The sequence below is a fragment of the Mustela putorius genome, unplaced genomic scaffold (assembly GCF_011764305.1).
Source record: "Mustela putorius furo isolate JIRA1106 unplaced genomic scaffold, ASM1176430v1.1 tig00000382_pilon_pilon_pilon, whole genome shotgun sequence".
In the NCBI taxonomy this organism is placed as follows: Eukaryota; Metazoa; Chordata; class Mammalia; order Carnivora; family Mustelidae; genus Mustela; species Mustela putorius.
The window spans coordinates 6,364,114-6,383,525 of record NW_025421367.1 but is presented as its reverse complement, the minus strand read 5'-3'; the positions used below and the strand labels follow the sequence as shown (position 1 = coordinate 6,383,525).

The 19,412-nt window shown below is 37.3% G+C and overlaps 2 protein-coding genes across 6 annotated transcripts in view; one reads left to right on the top strand and one right to left on the bottom strand.

Moving 5' to 3' along the window:
• The window catches only part of WDFY3 (WD repeat and FYVE domain containing 3), a 182,621-nt gene that overhangs the window by 40,848 nt on the left and 122,361 nt on the right, over window positions 1-19,412 (bottom strand). For 4 of the 5 annotated variants that reach the window (XM_004779357.3, XM_045079408.1, XM_045079410.1 and 1 more), the window contains 7 exons: window positions 18,568-18,725; window positions 17,387-17,464; window positions 15,722-15,949; window positions 9,157-9,210; window positions 6,402-6,570; window positions 2,663-2,826; window positions 73-221 (listed from right to left, as the gene is read on the bottom strand). In XM_004779357.3, the coding sequence (XP_004779414.2) occupies window positions 73-221; window positions 2,663-2,826; window positions 6,402-6,570; window positions 9,157-9,210; window positions 15,722-15,949; window positions 17,387-17,464; window positions 18,568-18,725 (1,000 nt within the window). The remainder of the gene's footprint in view (window positions 1-72; window positions 222-2,662; window positions 2,827-6,401; window positions 6,571-9,156; window positions 9,211-15,721; window positions 15,950-17,386; window positions 17,465-18,567; window positions 18,726-19,412) is intronic. The other variant, XM_004779359.3, reaches the window with a different exon arrangement.
• Window positions 18,773-19,285, top strand: LOC101678577 (40S ribosomal protein S24-like). The gene has a single exon (XM_045079412.1). It carries the CDS (start codon window positions 18,784-18,786, stop codon window positions 19,174-19,176), a length of 393 nt encoding a protein of 130 aa, XP_044935347.1. The 5' UTR covers window positions 18,773-18,783; the 3' UTR covers window positions 19,177-19,285.

Here is a 19,412-nt window from a genome sequence, read left to right as displayed (position 1 = left end):
AAACAAAACTAGGTAAATAGACTGCTGTTTTCAAGACAGCTATATGTTGTGTCTCTTCATTCATTTACTTACTTTGGAGGTAAGGTTTCAATATCTCTTATTTCCCTGGTTGCTGTCATTGTAAATCCATCAATCACATAAAAATGCTCTTTACCAAAAAGAAGTAGCCCCTCACTGGTATCCAGCCCCTGGACTCGAGCACAGCGGTACATGTGCTGAATCTATGAAGAAAACCATAAATGTTTATTAACAGAGTTAACCAAAAAACTGATAGTTTCTTTTTTGATATAGTGGAAACAAAATATTTTTAAATATGGTTTTAATAGGCAAAACATCCTATTTCCTTAACCTGAGTTTAAGGAAACCTGAGTTTAAGCATGTTAAAAAAGAATCAGCTAAAACTGACATCTGATTTGCAGTTGAGTCCAGTAAAAGCAGACAACCATTTTACTCACATCCATACACCAACCTGTGCTTTTACCTATCTAACCCACTTCTCCCACTTTTCACATTACTAGCTGTGTGGCAGGGACGTGTGTACTAGGTTCCAGAGGCGATGAACGTGTTAGATAAGGAAGGAGACGGATACAATAAACAGAGCAGGAAAAAAAAAAGAATTGAAGTGTGGATGTAAGGGGCTTAGGATTGTGCCCCTTGTGAGACAAGAATGAAAACAGTCAGGTCTGCTGAGTCTAACAAACCTGAATGAATTCCCAATCCTGTCACTTAGTTATGGATTTAGCCAAATTTCTTAATTTTCTGGGCCTCTGTGTCTGTTTGTGAATTTCAGATATACAATGGTTTGTTGTGAGAGTTACTGAGATCATGTATGTAAGCGTGTTAGAAGCTGTTGGCTATCGTCCCTTCCACACAGCTCAATTTTATCTTTTTCCACAGCAGCTCCCAGGTGGGAACTACGGCATTTGTCCCTCTTTGCTCCCAACCTGGGCTCCTGCTTGCCTGGCAGACTGCTATGCCATTGTAAAAAGCCAAATTTGGCAGAAGTTGTATTTTCCTCGTAGGAAGAAAGAGTTGCTAAGTCTCTCAATGTAAGTATTGTTTTCTTTCCAAGAGGCAGGATTCAGTTCTTCCTTGCTTATAAACGATTTTTTGCTTAAACTCAGTTCGACATGAATCAAGGAAAAAATATCAGCAACTAAACTAGAGCCAAACAAATGTCAAATAAATGTCAGTCTGAATACACTTCCTGCACTATTCAAACTTAAAGCAATTAGAGCAAAATCTGTACTCATGAGATTAAAAATTTTAAAAAACGGCAGCATTAGAAAACAGTAAAATTGCAAATGTAGTAATTTTCATCACATCTGAATTACTTGAATAAAAAAAAGGTAGAATGTTACAGGAAAAACTGATACTTTAAGAAATCATTATAGTATATAAAATGTAGCATATACTATACTGTATATACAATGTATATACTACATTGTATATAGTCATATATACTACTCCATTGTAGTATAATACACAAACATATGTATGTTTTTTAAAGTGCATGGACTGAATTTTCAAATGCTAAAAATATGATGCAGCCAGCGTTCAGACTAAGAAACAGAACATTCCCAAGGTTCCAGCAGCCTCTCTTGTGTTTCCTTCAGACCTAATGAACTTCTATAATTATATGATTTTTAAAAATTTTTCCATTCAAGATTAATTAAGTTCTATATTCAAACAGAATTTTTAAATTAAGCCCTAATTTCTGACTATATCTTCATGGGTAAGATTTCAAGGGTTACACTAAGACATAATACAAGAGGCAAAAAAAAAAAAAAATCCTTTAAAAAAGGTGCTACAACATATTAATTCCTTCCTTCATTTATTTATCCTTTTATCTACTCAAGAGATCTGGAGTAGATCTTTGAAATGTATGCATGTATGCTTTGAAAAAGCATAAATCATAGTATCTTATCCTTTGAACATGAGTTATCAGAAGAGATCTGGAGAAGTGAGACTGTACCCAGTAGGAGCTCCTGGGATAGAGATTACACAAGTGATGCAGAGAGCAGCATTTTGACAGAAAATACAGTGAGTAAGGCAGAGAAAAGGAATAGCATTATGGATGTAGTGAACTGCGGGGCACACAGTGCTGCAGGGACCTCGGTTTATAAGAGCCAGTGATGTGAGCCCAAACGGGCAGGCAGAGGGTAGGAGGTCCGGAGGCAAAGAGGAAGGTAGGGTAGTCTTCTGTGAGTGCAGGAGAACAGGGGCTTAAATACAAGCCTAAGGATGACAGCATAGATGTGCTGAAGCTGCTTGTCGATGGCCAGAGGAGCTACGGAAGTGCAGAAAACTAGCACAAGGGTAGATGAATGACTGCGCTGTGTGCATGGGTTTGAAATAGAGAATGATGGCAAGAAATACAGTCTAATAAAGGGCACAGGGATAAAGTGAACTAGCTATCAAGTACTAACACTATATCTCATGAAGCTCTGGGCTGTCTAGTGTGTTCAGACAGGTCAGAAAACCCTGAAAAATGGAAGAGGTAGAGTACTGAATCCAAATGGTTACTTACTATTTGCACTGTATGTCATTAGAGAGGGTAAAATATATATCTTGTGCCACCTGGTAAATATCCCATCAGTTAGTGTTGTAAAATGCAAACGCATTACTTCCACGCAGTCCTTACTTTTTAGAAGCACAGTACCTTTTCTCCTTCTTCCAGGAGGCGGAGTAGGGTGGCATTATCCGTTTTCTCCTCCTCCTCTATTGAGCTGCCTTCGGCAATCTGGTCTTGTAACTGCTCCTGGCTCTCCTCATCTCCTCCATCAGGTGCAGACCGAGACCGTTTCAGAGGAGGCTTGACCAGACCTACAGGATCATAAGCATGAGAGCCATGTGACCTCATAAGGGCCATTTGGGAAGCGGTTTGGGTTTCCTGCAGGCCCTCCTACACATTTCCAAATTGAGATAACTCTGGAAGGTACAGGTAGGCAGCACAGTGCAGTGCTGAATGACAGAGGTTCTAGAGTTAAACACTTGTGTGACCCAGGACAATTATCTGCCTCTCTGATCTTGTTTTCTCATCTATAAAACTGGAACAAAAACACTATTTATCTTAGAGGGTTGGGGAGGACTTAATAATGAGTTATTCATGCTTCGCATCATGTTTAATAGTAAATGCTAAGTGTCAGATGATAAACAGAGCTTAGCATAATTAATGGTAAGAACAGTACTGCTTATGGATAGGTTCATTGAGTGAACACCACAAATAATCAATCACTATCAGAACCAAAATTAAAGACAGAAAGTTATAAATATGATTATAAGAGATCCCACCTACTTGGAGGGCCCATGAGGACTATTTCAAGACTTATATCATAAGCAACAGTACAGTCAGTCATAGATGCATGAAGGTGATCAAATCATCATGTCATAAAGAATAGAACTCTTCATTTTTTTAAGTCTTTTTTTTTTTTAAGATTTTATTTATTTATTTGACAGAGAGAGATCACAAATAGACAGAGAGGCAGGCAGAGAGAGAGGGAAGCAGGCTCCCTGCTGAGCAGGGAGCCCGATGCAGGACTCGATCCCAGGACCCTGAGATCATGACCTGAGCCGAAGGCAGCGGCTTAACCCACTGAGCCATCCAGGTGCCCAGGAATAGAACTCTTTAAAATACAGGATAAATCATTCAACTTGCAGATTAAGGAAATACTCTACTGTCTACATTTTGATAACTTTATTAATAATCACAGGAGGAGACAAAATCAATTGATGAGATGCTGAATGCTGAAGTATAAGCAGCATTCAAAATACATTCTAAATGCCACATTTAATTAATATTCTCTAGTTGTTCCAAAAAACATCCTGTCACACCTACCAATGAGAGTTGCTCTAAGAATTTTGAAAAAAGCATAACTCATAGTATCTTATCCTTTGAACATGAGTTACCAGAAGTTCTGCTTTGCCTTGAAAGAACCTTCTTTTCACATATGAAAGAGTATAATAAGTAATCAAGAGACATCAAGTCCTGCCGGGAATATCCACAAGGGGAAAAAGCACACAGGTGCATTATCCTTTTTTTTTTTTAAGTAAGCTCCATGCCCAGTGTGAGGCTTGAACTCACAACCCCCAGATTAAGAGTCATATGTTTACTGGGTTATGGACACTGGGGAGCCAGCCAGGAACCCCTATCATTGCATTATTTTTAGTAAATCAAAACTTCCAATTCTGTCTAGCATAACACCTTACATAGTGTAGTAGTGACACCAAATTTGTGGGTTTGTGTCAGTAGACATTAGGAAAATGGGCCCAAGACAAGTGAAGTGCTTATGACCCAAACAAAAGTCATCTGACTGTGAATTATACCTTCACTTGCTGGTACAATGTCAAGAAAGCTAGAAGACTACAAACCCATTCAACTATACAACTACTCAACTACTAAAAGTTTCAAGGATTCTATGAAAATATTAGATTGATAATGAAATGGTTAATAAGTCAGTCACCATGAGACAGAAAAGGAAAATTTTAATAATAAGATAAATGGATCACAATTTTTGATGGTGTCTTTTGTTGACATGTTGTCATCATATACTATCAATTTTTTAATCAATGGGATCTGAAAGTAATTTGGAGAGGAGGGGGCTGGGGGGTTGGGTGAGCCTGGTGGTGGACCTTAAGAAGGGCACATACTGCATGGAGCACTGGGTGTGGTACATAAACAATGAATTTTGGGACACTGAAAAGAAATATAATGAAATAAAATGAAAAAAAAAAGTTCTTCATTTATATTCCTAGGCTTTGTTTATAGAATATACCAAGGACTTTTGAATTTACCATGAATCAGAGGCTTAAAAGAGTTAAAAGACAATTGACTTACTTATTCAATATTGACTGAATCCCCATTTTGTGCTAGGCATGTGCCAAAACATAAAGTGAGAAGAAAGATGATCTCTGCCTCTGAGAAACTTGTAATTTAGAAAACATAAAGCAGTGAAAAATCACTGAAATTGCTATGATATGAGCAAATGCTATCTTTGAACAGGGCGGTGGGAAAAGGTTTCAGAGAAGGATAATGGGATATTTGACCAGCATCTTCGAGGCTGGGTGGGGTTTGTTAGGCTCCACATCACGGAGAAGCTATAGGAAGAGGGCCGAGGGCACACATATGTAAAAGTACAGAATAAAAGGGGCGCCTGGGTGGCTCAGTTGTTGGTGTCTGCCTTTGGCTCGGGTCATGACCCCGGGGTCCTGGGATCAAGCCCTGCATCCCGCTCCCTGCTCAGCGGGAAGCCTGCCTTTCCCTCTCCTACTCCCCCTGCTTGTGTTCCTCCCCTCTCTGTCAAATAAATAAAATCGTTATGTGGTATGTATACACAATGGAATACTATGCAGCCATCAAAAGAAATGAAATCTTGCCATTTGCAACGACATGGATGGAACAAGAGGGTATTACGTTGAGTGAAATAAGTCAATCGGAGAAAGACAACTATCCTATGATCTCCCTGATATGAGGAAGTGGAGATGCAACGTGGGAGGTCTGGGGGGGTAGGAAAAGAATAAATGAAACAAGATGGGATCGGGAGGGAGACAAACCACAAGAGACTCTCAATGTCACAAAACAAACTGAGGATTGTCGGGGGTAGGGGGCTATGGAGAGGGTGGTTGGGTTATGGACACTGGGGAGGGTATGTGCTATGGTGAGTGCTGTGAAGTGTATAAACCTGGCGATACACAGACCTGTACCCCTGGGGCTAATAATACATTATAGGTTTATAAAAAAATTAAAAAAAATTAAAAGAAAAAAATGTTAAAAAAGTCTGAATTCATCATCTCATGTATGTTTTACTAAGCCCTAGTGGAACACTCTTCTTAACTGTTGTCTAACATGCGCTAGTAACACATTTAGCAGTTGTTTTAATTTTTACAAAATATTTATTTAGTTATTAAAAAAAAAAATGTCACTGAGAATCCTGCCAAATGCAGTAAAAACATTATCAAGCCAAGAGGCACATTCCATCACCTGTAGGCAGTAAAGAGCCAGTCCCTTTAGTTCAGATCTAGAAATCAATCTTCAAGAAATCAATCTTGGGCGCCTGGGTGGCTCAGTGGGTTAAGCCGCTGCCTTCGGCTCAGGTCATGATCTCAGAGTCCTGGGATCGAGTCCCGCATCGGGCTCTCTGCTCAGCAGGGAGCCTGCTTCCCTCTCTCTCTCTCTCTGCCTGCCTCTCCATCTACTTGTGATTTCGCTCTGTCAAATAAATAAAATCTTTAAAAAAAAAAAAAGAAATCAATCTTAAAGAGAGTGAAATTATAAAATACGCATGGATACTTTTATCCACATAGTTGGCCCAACGCTTTATAGCAGCTCATGTTTTCACGAAAACACAAATCTAACAAATGCTCCAAAGTGATTTTTACTTCCAAGGAAGAGGAAGGCTGACCTTTGACTTTAGCGATAGTGTCCTCGCCGTGCTCTGGTTCCTGCTGAGCGGCTTCACCTTCTGAACTCTCCACTATGGCATCCTGGACAATGGCTGGATTGCCAGAGGCTAGTCGCATGTAGTATTCTTTACTGTCATAACTTATGGCTCTTCTGTATCGAGCGGGTTTCTAAGAAATTACAGAACAAAAGGATTCAGATGATTATTTTCAAGAATTAAAATACAAGCTTCCCGGAGGAAGGTATGGTATCACGAATCCCTTCTCAAAGGGATTTTTTAACAAACTGTGTTTATACACAGTAAAGCCACAGACTTTTGGGTTAAGTTCCTCTATTTTAAAATTGCACTGATTCTTAAAACATACATATAAAAAAACAGTATTAGCAGTTTTTCTTCCTGAAATAGACATAAATCATCTGTAGTCAAAAAACATTTTCACGTTAGTATCACATGACCTTACTGATGTATTAGAAAACCTTCCTAGACAGTAAAGGGAACAGCCAGTGTTGGAGAACATCAAGGCGCAAGAGGATGTCTGGTTTGTGTGGAGCCTGGAACTTTGCTTCTACTCCAAATAAAGTGCGTAGTCAGGCGTAAAGGCAATCCATTTAGTTGGAATCATCTGTGCCAGTATTTACCTTAGACACCTGGAGGTAAAGATTCAGAACTGCACTGTTCTTCCCCATGTTCCCAGTTCTTACTAAAACTCCAAAAATGGACCTTCCCCAAGTTCTGACCCAACATGGAATCAACCAGCTTCAGGCCAGATGGAGCTCTCTGCTGGGCCTGTTCCTCCAAGCTGTTATCTTCAATTTGCTAAAACATTCCTATTGTTTATTGTGTAAAATAATATGCTTCATAAACTTACTAACAAAATGAGTATATTAAGAACAATATAAGTCTATCTTGAAGAAGAAACTTATTATCTAGAAATATTAGAAAAGATCTGATATTTTTGCATATGATACAAGAGCATTTCTTTTTCAGAATTAATATCTATCCTAAAAATAGAGTCTTTAGCTAACCTAAACCTTTTTTTTTTTTTTTTTCCTGAAAACCATAACATAATGAAATAAACAAGTTCTAGGGACACCTGGGTGGTCCAGTCAGTTAAGCATCTGCTTTCGGCTCAGGTTGTGATCCCAGGGTCCTGGGATGGAGCCCCGCAGGGAGCCTGCTTCTCCCTCTGCCTGCTGCTCCCCTGCATGTGCACTTGCTTGCTCTCTCTGACAAATAAATAAATAAACACTTCATTAAAAAAAAAAAAAGTTAAAAAAAGATGGGGCTTGAAACATGCTTTAGAACCCTTTTTAGGGGTTTTGGGTAGCTCAGTCGGGTGAGTGCCCAACTCTTGGTTTGGGCTCAGGTTATGATTCCATGGGTCTTGAGATGGAGCCCTGCCTGTCAGGCTCTGTGCTTATTGGGGAGTCTGCTTGAGATTTTTTCCCTCTTCTTTTTCCTCTGCCCCTCTCCTTGCTCACACTCATGGTCTCTCTCTCTCTCTCTCTAAAATAAGTAAATTTAAAACAAAAAACAAAAAACAACAAATAAATGTTCACTTTCTAAACATTATTTCACTGATCCTTCCCGATGAATAAGAACAGCTGATTAAAAATACCCTGTCAGCCTACTCTTCAACTCAAGTAGTCTCTATGTATTATCCACCACAATGCTTATTTCAACAAACGATTTCCAACTCAAGTGGAAAACAAATATTCCTTGTTGGAATGTTTAGACTGAAACACTGAACCTATTTTGAGATAAAAAGCTACCTAAGTGAAGTCACACTACCCTTCTTTTAAATTCAGGCCCAGAGTCAGGGAATCGAGAGAGCTGCAAGCTAACAGGAATGATATATAATATAGGAAAGTATTAAAATGAGGTAAAATGATACTACAATGATGGAAGGACCAATCTGATGAGCAAACTAATAAGAATATTGTAATATCTTTTAAATGAAATAAAGGTAGTAAACTTTGTACACCAAACCAATTCTTCTATGTAAGGTATTGCAATTATCTTCAACTCAAAATTGCTCATTTTTAAAATGATGAAAGCATAGTTAGTGATGGGCAAGACAACGAATTAACAGATGTGGGGCTTGACTACTGACTTCAGCTTGGCACTACGTGTTTTTCACTAAATATTTGGAGGTATATTTCTGCATTCTAAAGAAGTACTTTTTTTTTTTTTTAACTGAATTATGTACTGAATCTTTCTGGAAAAAGAAAACAATTGTAAATTTTTTAACTAATTAAAAAAAGTTAAAATTCTATTTTAAAAAATGATCTACATATGCCCTTAATTTTCTTTAGTTCCTTCTAATTGAAAAAATAATTTTTAAAAGAGGATACTCCTTGCATTCCCAAGATACACACTGTTTAGTATGTGGAAGAATTAAATGAGCAAGTGAAAAAAAAAGTTGAGGGTGTCAGACTGCCCATTACTAACATGCATCAGAGCTTGTTAGTTTATATGTGAGGTGATACACATTTTACGGTGAGAGCAGTGAACACTCAGCCTGTTAGTGAGGGGCACACAGGCCCTAGGAAGCTAATTAGAACAAAGCCGAGAAAGACTAGAACATCTCTCAGCATGAAAGACACCAACTTTTCAACTCGAAGGAATTTACAGGAAGGACAAATTGAACATCAATCTTTTACATTAGTCTAGTCTACCATGCACTAAAAAAACAAAAACGAAACAAAGAAAACTGCAAGTATTTTGTATTATCTTATAGTAATTTGTGTTTTACCTTTTGAGGAATGATATCATCAGGTGTCTCGGGCTGTTTACTTGGGACCTCAGACTGAAAACAGGGTATTAAGTACAGATACATCAGAAACAAAAAAACAAAAACAAAAAAAACCCAAACCAAACCAAAACAAAACACAGCAACATAAAGAACACCACAAAAATAAAATTTTCTTGAGGACTATATGAAATATGGAAGACGCGCATACTCAAAGAAAAGTAACATGATACCCTAAGTTGTTTGAAATAATCACTTAGCATCTGGTCATTATTTTTTCTTATTATCAAAAGTAGTTTTAAAGCAGAAACTACACTAGACTTCTCAAGGCTACTGAACAGGACTAACTTAAAAATCACAGACAAAACTTCAGCATAGGTGGCCAGTGTAATGGATGATTGACAGGCAACTCTATTCAGCTTCAAAAGGAAAAAACTGAAAACTGGATAATAGAATCTAATGCCAGCTATTACCTTCCACCTACCTTTCACTGTGCTTATCCCTGCATCTCTTTTACAACAGAAGCAGCTGGTTTGTACCATTACCAAAACCCCGTAGCACAGAAATCACAAGATGCTTATTAGTGAAAAAAAATCCTTCTGTAAAAGCCCAATGCCCTACTTCCTTGACTACTTTCATAGCCATAACCCCAGAAGGGCTGAAAGCAGAAGGGAGACGTGGTCATCAGCCTCCAGATCAAAAGTTTTTGTAAAAAGTACTTTGAAATATTAAGTGGTAGCTTTATATTTTATTGAGAATAAAATCTCAGTTAATGAGAAGGCAACTTCTGTTGAGCTGTTGTACATGGCTTATACATGTAAACATACACAGATAGCTACATAGAGACAATAACACACCCAAGAACTACTTCTAATTTTTCTTCCCTCTCACAGTTTTATCTGGAGATGACATTTAGTACTTTTCCCACAGTAAACATGCATCGACAAAATAATTTCACAAATGTTTCCTGCCTGGGCAAAGCAAACACTGGACTACTGGCATCCTTTCAAATACTTCACATGATTTTAATAAATGTTTCTCTTTAAAGGCAAACTTTTAAAAACATACCTTGCAATGAAGAATAACCTTTAAAATATACATCTATGTTCTCTTTCTTGGTAGGAGTTTTGGCTATACCAGTTTAAAATACACATATGTGAACACATGATGGTACACTTATGATTTGTGTATTTCAATGTATGTAAAATTTACATAAATCAAAAAAGAATTATAAACAAAAACTCAACTCTAATTAATGATATGCATGTGGAAGTGTTAAGGAGTGAAGGGTACTGATTCTGCAACTTTCTCTGGAATTCATTAAAAAAAGAAACTAATTCCAAAATAGATAATTGGATGTGTGATAGACCAATATAGCAAAATGGACCCATTACTATTGTCGAATGCAATTTTAATGTCCACTATTTACCTTCAACCAGAATGTGGGCAGGGTCTGACATGCAGCATACAGCACAGTGCTAGTTTAATACATACTTACTCACTGATTCACTGACTAAGGCTCTTATTTTGCTACAAGGCAAAGCATTCAACCCATAGTATAGAGATATGCTATATCAATAACTTTGGTATTATCATTGCTCTCTTTTACTTAAAATTTTGTAACTAATTATTGTAATTATGTTCACATAGAAATCTTAAATTTTCAAAGTCAGAATTTCTAGAAAATAATTCTTTAGTCATTTTTCTATAATGTTGGCAATGGAATTTTCTGAATGAGCCGCTTAGTTTCTATGAGTCCTGTGACATCTCTATATTACATAAAAAATGTATGTGGAGGCAGCCACAGGAAACTCCCTTAATTAGAAAAGGAAACTCCAAGCAAGTCAATTACTCTTTTGTCCTAAGCAGCCCAAAATTAAAAGATAGACACAGTACGGTCTTAACCCCAATGTATTTACAAACAATAGTAAATTTGTTTGAGATTATGACTCCATGAAAATAAAGTCACAAAAATAAGGGGGGGTGTCACAAAATTAAAACCTGGTTTTTGTATCTAAATAAGATTTTTTTTAATGGAAAAAAATGGAATCTCTTTCTTCCGTAGGATTCATAGCAATGAGACAACTGTTTAAAAGCCACTAGATTTTATATTTTCATCATTCTCGAGGCGGCTCACACCTTAACAATAACTAAAACTGACATTACCACTTAAAATATAAAATTACGGTGCAATTTAGCATAGCTGTTTTAGTTATGGAAATTAACCCCAAGGAAAGTCACTGTACAGAGAGGAATCATTTTCATGTGAGAATAGATGTTTCCATATGTACCTAATTATTCTCATGACAAAAATTATTACTCTTACTTTTGTTAAAGTAATTTTAGTAGATAAACTGTGAAAGCTCTTAAGTCTGAGGCAAATGAGACTCTAAAAGAACATTCTATACTCTACAAACATCTAATTTAAAAATCAAGAAACAGGGGTGCCTGAGCGGCTCAGTGGTTTAAGCCTCGGCCTTCAGCTCTGGTCGTGATCCCAGGGTTCTGGGATCAAGCCCCACATCGGGTTCTCTGCTCAGTGGGGAGCCTACTTCCCCCTCTCTGCCTGCTTCTCTGCCTACTTGTGATCTCTGTCAAATAAATAAATAAAATCTTTAAAAAAAAATAAAGAAATGAAGTTCAAAACTTAGAGCAAGTAAGCTATCCTGTATACAATGTGTAACAATATCAAGGTTTAGGAAATAAAACTTGAATGACTAGAAGAAAAAAGTCAGTTAATTCATTTCTAACACATCAAAGATTTTAAAACAAGAAAAAAAATTTAATCATCACTATATTCTTTAATCAACAGAACTAAATATTTAAATGCTACTTAGAACAGTATTATTCTTACAAAGGCAAAAGATTAGTCAATTGCCCTTGCTCAGATAAAGTCTGCTTTACCTAGCAAGAAGAGGCTTCCAAAGTAATTTTTAGGTTGGCACATACCTTGTACATTGCAAAAAGTACTAACTCTGTTTTATAAACATGCAGGCAAGGAAGGCAACACATTTATGAGAATGGAAATGGAAGAACTGGGAGGCAATGTGGAATACTGTTTGGGACAGAGGTAGATTTTCTATAGAGTTAATAAAGCTTAAACTTCAATAGCCTTCACTTCCCATGGGATCCTTTCAAAACCCTGGAAAGAGGCGCCTGGGTAATTTCATATTCATAAATTTATGCCCTTTTTCTTGCAAAGCCCTCTGCCAAGTTATAAACTTTAGGACCAAATTTTGTAATTTGGCTCTAGTCCCATTTAGTGGAAAAATTTCAGAATTAGGAAAATTCTACAGAATGCTAAATGGGAAAGCAATGGAAAAAGTCTATAACTTCAGGAGAAAGAGTGCTGGTAGTCCATTCACTCAACATTTATTAAGTTCTTAATACTCTGTTAGCATTACAGAGACAACACCTAGTATACTGTTTCTTTCTGTCTGGAAGAAACTCACTGTCCACCAATAAAGTCACAAAACCATCAAAGGTTGGAATCGCTTCTTTTCCAAAAGTGATTCAACTGCTAAGGAACTCTAATCCTATATACTCATTATATCATACTCTGCTACTTAGTAGCTGCGCCTAGACCTTTCTCTAGGTTTTGATTCCTCATCTGTAAAATCAGGAAAACAGTGTTAGCATCGCACTCATTGTGCTTTGTATCTGCTCTTCTTGTTTGATGTCATGAAAGAAGTCAGTGGGAGAGCAGTTGCTTCTACTTTGGGGAATTTTCTTTGCAGTCAACATAGCCAGAGTGCATAATCCACAAAATAAAAGTGGACGTTTAATGGCATTTCAAATTAAAAGTATTCTGAACTGGCAAGACCAAAATAATTAGTCATCCAGAAAATTTCATCACAGAAGATCAACCTTGACTCGTGCATGAACTAAGCCACATAAAGTCCACATTCTGTAACTGTCTCCCCTTCCCACCCCCTCTTTCCTTTTTTGTTAATGTATCTCCAGCATTTCTTGACTGCCTTGTATTTCCCAATATGTAACCCATCTGGTTAAAAAATAAGCTCCATATGGTACACAATTATTTCTGAGACTGTCTGCTCAGATTTTTCAGGCTGCTGAATGCTTTTGCTTATGTAAAATGCTAATAATACTAAGGTTGTAAGTGTGAACCCCAAATAGGTTATTTTGTTTTTATCTGATACAGAAGTTTAAATATACTTTCATAAAGTGAATGGCACGGTTATAAAAAAAGGAATAAACAATATAAAAATATTATAGTTATATAAGTAAAAAATATGCCTCAGTTAAATAAAAACACTCAAAAGTGTATGCCTCAGTTAAATAAAAATAGTGAGTTGGTCACATTTCTAGGAGAGCATATATATTCATATTATATTTTAGTATTCTTGAATGGATTCAATTTATATGATTGCTGACTCAATAAGAAATATTTTATCAAACTGTTATCGGCTTAAAGTATTTATTTGAGGGAAAAAAAGGTTAAGAATTAGAGACTGCCCTGCTGGTTTACTCTAACAAAAGCAGGTACTAGTAGAGGCTGCAAGGTATGGATGGATTAATTTTTTTTTCCATAGTGCAGTAGTACTAGAAATTATGGTGCTTTGAGTTAGAGTTGTACCATGTATGGCGTTCTTGACAGAATGGAATAGCTTTGAGCAAAGTGATACTTAGGAAGCTATTGTGAAAAATCTTAGATAACTATGTATTAGCAGCTCTAAGACCGATACTCTAAGAAGTAACAGGACAGAAGTGAAATCACTGCCCACAAAATAAATACAGCCAGGGTTTTGGCAGAAAGAGATGAGACATAGGAACAATGCAAACTGCCCTCACATCATAGAATCCAAACTATTTATTAGAAAATCCACGTTCCAAGCCTCTTTTATAAATCTCCGTTTCTTCCATTGTTGACAAAATCAAATATGAAGTCAAGAATGTGAAAGTATTTAAAACCCAAGAAGGGTTTGAAAGAAAGTTTTTAAATGAAGTATTATAAAACTTCTACAGTGGGCAAGGGTTCAAACACTAAAAAGTTCAAACTTTATGACCTCACGGATCCTAAAATCCTATTAACCAAACATCCAAGGACAGGCCTTCTTCAGCAGATGATTCTGCGCAGTGATGCAGGTTTCCAATTGGTTTTAGGAGTTTCTACTGGATTGATTTTAGAGGCAGCTGAACACTAAAGTGAAACTAAGCGTGGGATATACTCCCTTGAGAGATACTCAGTCACCTTCCTGTCTTCATGAAGCATAGTTGGTCAGACGCTTGGGAAGGGGGAAAATCTTAGAATATATTTCTCTAGACTACATTTTTCAAGTTATAATACTAATTAAAAAAAAAAATTTAACTGATGCCTCAAAAAAATCTAAATGATGTTAAAGGAAGACGAAACAATTTCATTTATCAAGAAGGAGTACAGATTTTTAAAAAGTCACAACACAGTGGTCTAAGAATCAGGGATTCTCTAGAACTGCCCTGGTTCAATATAGCAGTCACTACCCATGTAAAATGTGGCCAGTCGGGATGGAGACGTGTTGTTACTGTGAAATACAGACTGCATTTCAAACACAAGGTACAAAAAACAATGTAAAATACTTCATCAATAATGTCTCTGTAACTGATTAAACATTAAAATGATAGTAATAGGAGACTGGATGAGATGACCAGTGAGACCCCCTTTTAACTCCCAACGCTGTGATTCTACGACAAACACGAGTTTTCCAAGGACAAAAGTAATCTTCATTTTGGAGGCAGAGGATTATTATTGGACACCGAAGAGTTGAATTACTACTTAGAAATATTATGAGGATGTTCAGAATTAAATTCGGCAGATTTTTATACTCTTGTGTTTTCTCTTTTGAACTTGTAGTGGCTTTATTGGCAGAATCTATCTTCCTAAACTTAAAAACACGATTCCTAGACCATCAGCAACTTAGATAAATTTTCTCTGGTCATGTGCAAGTCTGAATTAAGACTTTGGGGGAAGGGGGACTTATCTGAATAAAGGAAACTTATTGGCAAATGCTGTGTTTTAAACCTGTGGAATCAGTGAAGACGTTTCTTAACACACAGAGAAAGATCCACATACTCGGGCGATTATTCTTTAGCTCTCTTCTGTGTTTCTTCCAAGAACACTGCTTCTGCCAATATCTATTTATTTAACTTCACTTACAGCAGCGTCTGGCACAAAATAAGCACCATGTAAGTGCTTTACTAATTTAACCAATCTAATCCTAACAGCTTTTGAGACAGAGCTGTCTTTTTCTCCCCACTGGCAGGAGGGAACAGGAACCTAAAGTGGCCCAGCGGCCTGTCCCGGGCCACCCAGCAAGTGAAGGGGCAGAGCCTGGGCTCCACTGTGGGCGCATGACTCCACAGGCCTGAAGCTCTAGCCCTTCCCTTGATGTCTCCCCGCCGCATCGTTGCTGCCTCCCACCACCACCGCCACCCTGCCTGATGAACTGAATACAGCTTAATGAGTTTGCTAACTTAGATACTTTCAGTAACTGACCTAAAAGAAAGATGCCTGCCAAGAGGAAGAGACCGCTAAAAGAGCCATCACAAACATTCAATTCCGCATACTCACCGCCACATTTGCCTCTTGCTCCGTCTCTGGCACGTAAGGGTAATGGTTATAAAACATATCATTTCGCACCATTTTTTTCCTCATTCTGCAGGGCCCTTCTGTCATCTCCAACATCCATTTGTCTAGATGGGAGCCGATGGGGGGGCCCCACAACCCTCGCTCCCGCAACAGTTCGTACTCGATTTGGCACCACTCTTCTGTCACGTACTTCAGGGCATTTTGCTGACGCTAAGGGGAGGGAGTCCAGGTTGTTTTTCAAGCAAAAGCAGGAGGAATAATCAAAAGTCTACAAATAACTTAAAGCCAAGTTAATATTTGCAAACAAAATGAGTGCATATCATTTCAGTCAATATTATAAAAGTAAAATTATATTTATTTATGGTTACAGGGGCCTATGAATTCTGTGAGAAGGTGTGATTTTTTGTGGGGGCCCAAGTGCTTAACACCAAATAAATGACAGATAGGTACAAGGGCAAGGGTGCGGTACACTTGAACAAAGGACACTGAAGCAAGGACCTGGAAATATTACTTATGAACATATACTGCAATGCTTAGTCCAGTGTAAGTCAATAGATAAACATGGTAATTTAAGGATGACTTTCTCCCTCCCACCCCCAGTCACAAAACAAGTACTTGAACATGCATAGGAGAAGATCTAGTCAATCAGAACAAGAAATACTGCCAGTAAATTGGCTTACTCGTTAGCTTGGTAACATTTGCCAAGATTTTAGGTAAAGAATATAAACATGCAGCTCTGATAAAGTACTTGATGTTCATATAAAAATGAAAGAAAAAACATTTTCAACTGATTACTGGGATAGATTTAAACCATTTTACTTAAATGAAAATTTATGAACTGGTACAACTTCTGGCTATTTATCAAGATGTACAGCAATTTAGCAGATGATTATAAATTGGACTACCTTATCTAATGTTTCATAGAACATAAGTATATAATATCAATCTAAGAATAAAATCTCTTTATATAGTGAAGATTACTGAATGAATAATCTTGAAATTACATGATATCACAGTAGTACTTACATGTTCGGGGGGGAGGGAAGGAGGTGAATCCCCTATAACAACTAGCTAGTGTATGCCCATAAAATATTAGCAGTTAATCATTCAGAAACCTTCAATAGATCTAAATCAGCCACTTTGGAAACAAAATATTTAGGATAGTTATGAATTCACCAAGAGGATTTCACTGAATTTATTTCTTACCAACATAAACACCCAGTGCCTATAATAAAAAATTATTTAGATTTAATTTTTTTTTTAAATTTTGAGAGACTTTCAGAGACTTGGATGCATATTTTCACAGTCTCCTTGTTAAGTCCAAAAGAGAGGGATTTTCTTTTATTTTAATATTTATTAGGAACAACCCATGCAGTATGTATGTCAGTAGTTAATGTCGATGGAATTCGGTTGTGCTGATTTTCAGTTTGTTGTTTTTTAAATGCCATCTGCCTCTAGGAAGTCCAGATTTTTCTATCTTAAAACTAGTGACCAAAGTAGCCATTGGCAGCAATAATTAAAAACATCTTCTGACGATGAATGCAGTTCAGCAACTTACTCTTAAAAGCGGTAAAAAAGTATCATGAGAGAGTTCTTTCTCACTTGAAGAATGCAAAAGAAACCTTTATTGTGGTTATGAATTCTTACCTCCTGATATTCCTTATATTGTGTGTCTACCAAGTCACGGACAACAGCAATATGTGTAAACATCCACTGAGAAATCTCCTAACAATGGATGGAAAAAGAGTCTTAGTATTTCATGAATTTTCCTAGAAAAATGTTAACTAGGCTTAAAGTAATGCCAAGTAAATTTATTAAAATTTCATTAAAGACACAACTATTAAGACAAAACAAACAAAACAAAAAACTCCTAAAGATTAATTATGTGATGAATCTAGAGGAGGCTTTTCTGCTGGACAGAGATCCACATGCTTTCTCCCCCATCTCTATGCTCCTTCCAGAATGGGCTGGCTCCCACAGCTTCTGAGAGTGCCATCAGCACCGCTGGGGATCAACTCAGATGCAGAGAACAGCCAGGAAACCCCAAACCCAATGACTATATGATTTGGAGTTAAGCAGGTTCAGCCACTTCAGCTCAGCACATGTCAACTATAAAAGGCCATTTTGGCCCTGAAGTTCCACTTAGGTCAGTTGAGCCTAGACCTGCCTTGTAACCTGGTATTTCCCTGTGACCAATCCTGCTTCCTTTCTTACCCTTCACAAATACCACAAGGGCACCTGTAAAAATCATCCTGCACCAAATACCCTCTCAGTGTGCTTCCTGGGGAATCCAACCTGACATAGGGAATGAATGATACACACTGTTTCTCTCAGACCCTTCTCACTGCTGCCACTAAGATTCCAGGATGGGAAAGGAAGTATGATGGGGGAGAAATTAATGGAGGTAGATGAGTTTAAAAAAATCAATCACAATATATATGACAAGATTATAAAAAATAAAAAAACCATTTTGTGCTGGTACTGCTTTAAATTTTATATAATGGTTAGCAACAAAATTATTGAAAGTTTGGAAAAACTGGGGGAAAAAAATAACCCACTGTATGGTCATGTATCAATAATCTGAATCTCCTGTCCAGTTATGAAGTAGGTCTGCATACACAAGACTCACAATGCAATTTCGTCATAATAAATTGGGAGAAGTTTCCATTACCTGGGTTATTTTTTTTATCTCTTCTAAAAGCAAAAATGCAGAAAAGTTCCACTTGAAATCATGTGCTTATACAGGTTAAGTGTGTTATATAAAACACTACAAGTAAATCTTAAAATAAAGATTTCTAATAATACATCGATGAAACCAAACAATGTACCTGGGTGGAAAGACTGTGTTTATTAAGACCACTCTCCTTTCGATTCCTTCTCGATCCTGTTAACTTGGAAAGACCAAAGCCACTGCTGACACGGGACAATTTGGATTGTGTGGTGGGCACTAAAGCTTCTCCTCGACTTATGCATTTCTTTTCGTGGGCTATGAAATCAAAATTAGATTACTTTAAAATTTCTCCATGTATGGCTCGGCTGCCATCATGAACGACACAGTAACTATCCGGACCAGGAAGTTCATGACCAACCGACTACTTCAGCGCAAACAAATGGTTATTGATGTCCTTCATCCTGGAAAGGCAACAGTACCTAAGACAGAAATTCGGGAAAAACTAGCCAAAATGTACAAGACCACACCAGATGTCATATTTGTATTTGGATTCAGAACCCATTTTGGTGGTGGCAAGACAACTGGCTTTGGCATGATTTATGATTCCTTGGATTATGCAAAGAAAAATGAACCCAAACATAGACTTGCAAGACATGGTCTGTATGAGAAGAAAAAGACCTCAAGAAAACAGCGAAAAGAACGCAAGAACAGAATGAAGAAAGTCAGGGGGACTGCGAAAGCCAATGTTGGTGCTGGCAAAAAGTGAGCTGGAGATTGGACAACAGAAGGAGTAAAGATGCTGCAGTGGCTTTATCTTTGGTGATTGTGCAGATTTTTCATGAGAGGATTAATAAACTAAGAATGTTAAAAAAAAATTTTTTTTCCATGTATTTATTTGTCTTACTTTTAATTCTGAATCCAGGGTACACATCACAATTCTGTAGTCATCAAAAGCAGTTTACATTATAGACACAGACATTCTCTTAGATATTTCACATTTAC

What these genes read in the sequence shown, in the direction of transcription:
- LOC101678577 (XM_045079412.1), top strand. Translation starts at nt 18,784, where the DNA reads ATGAACGACACAGTAACTATCCGGACCAGGAAGTTCATGACCAACCGA.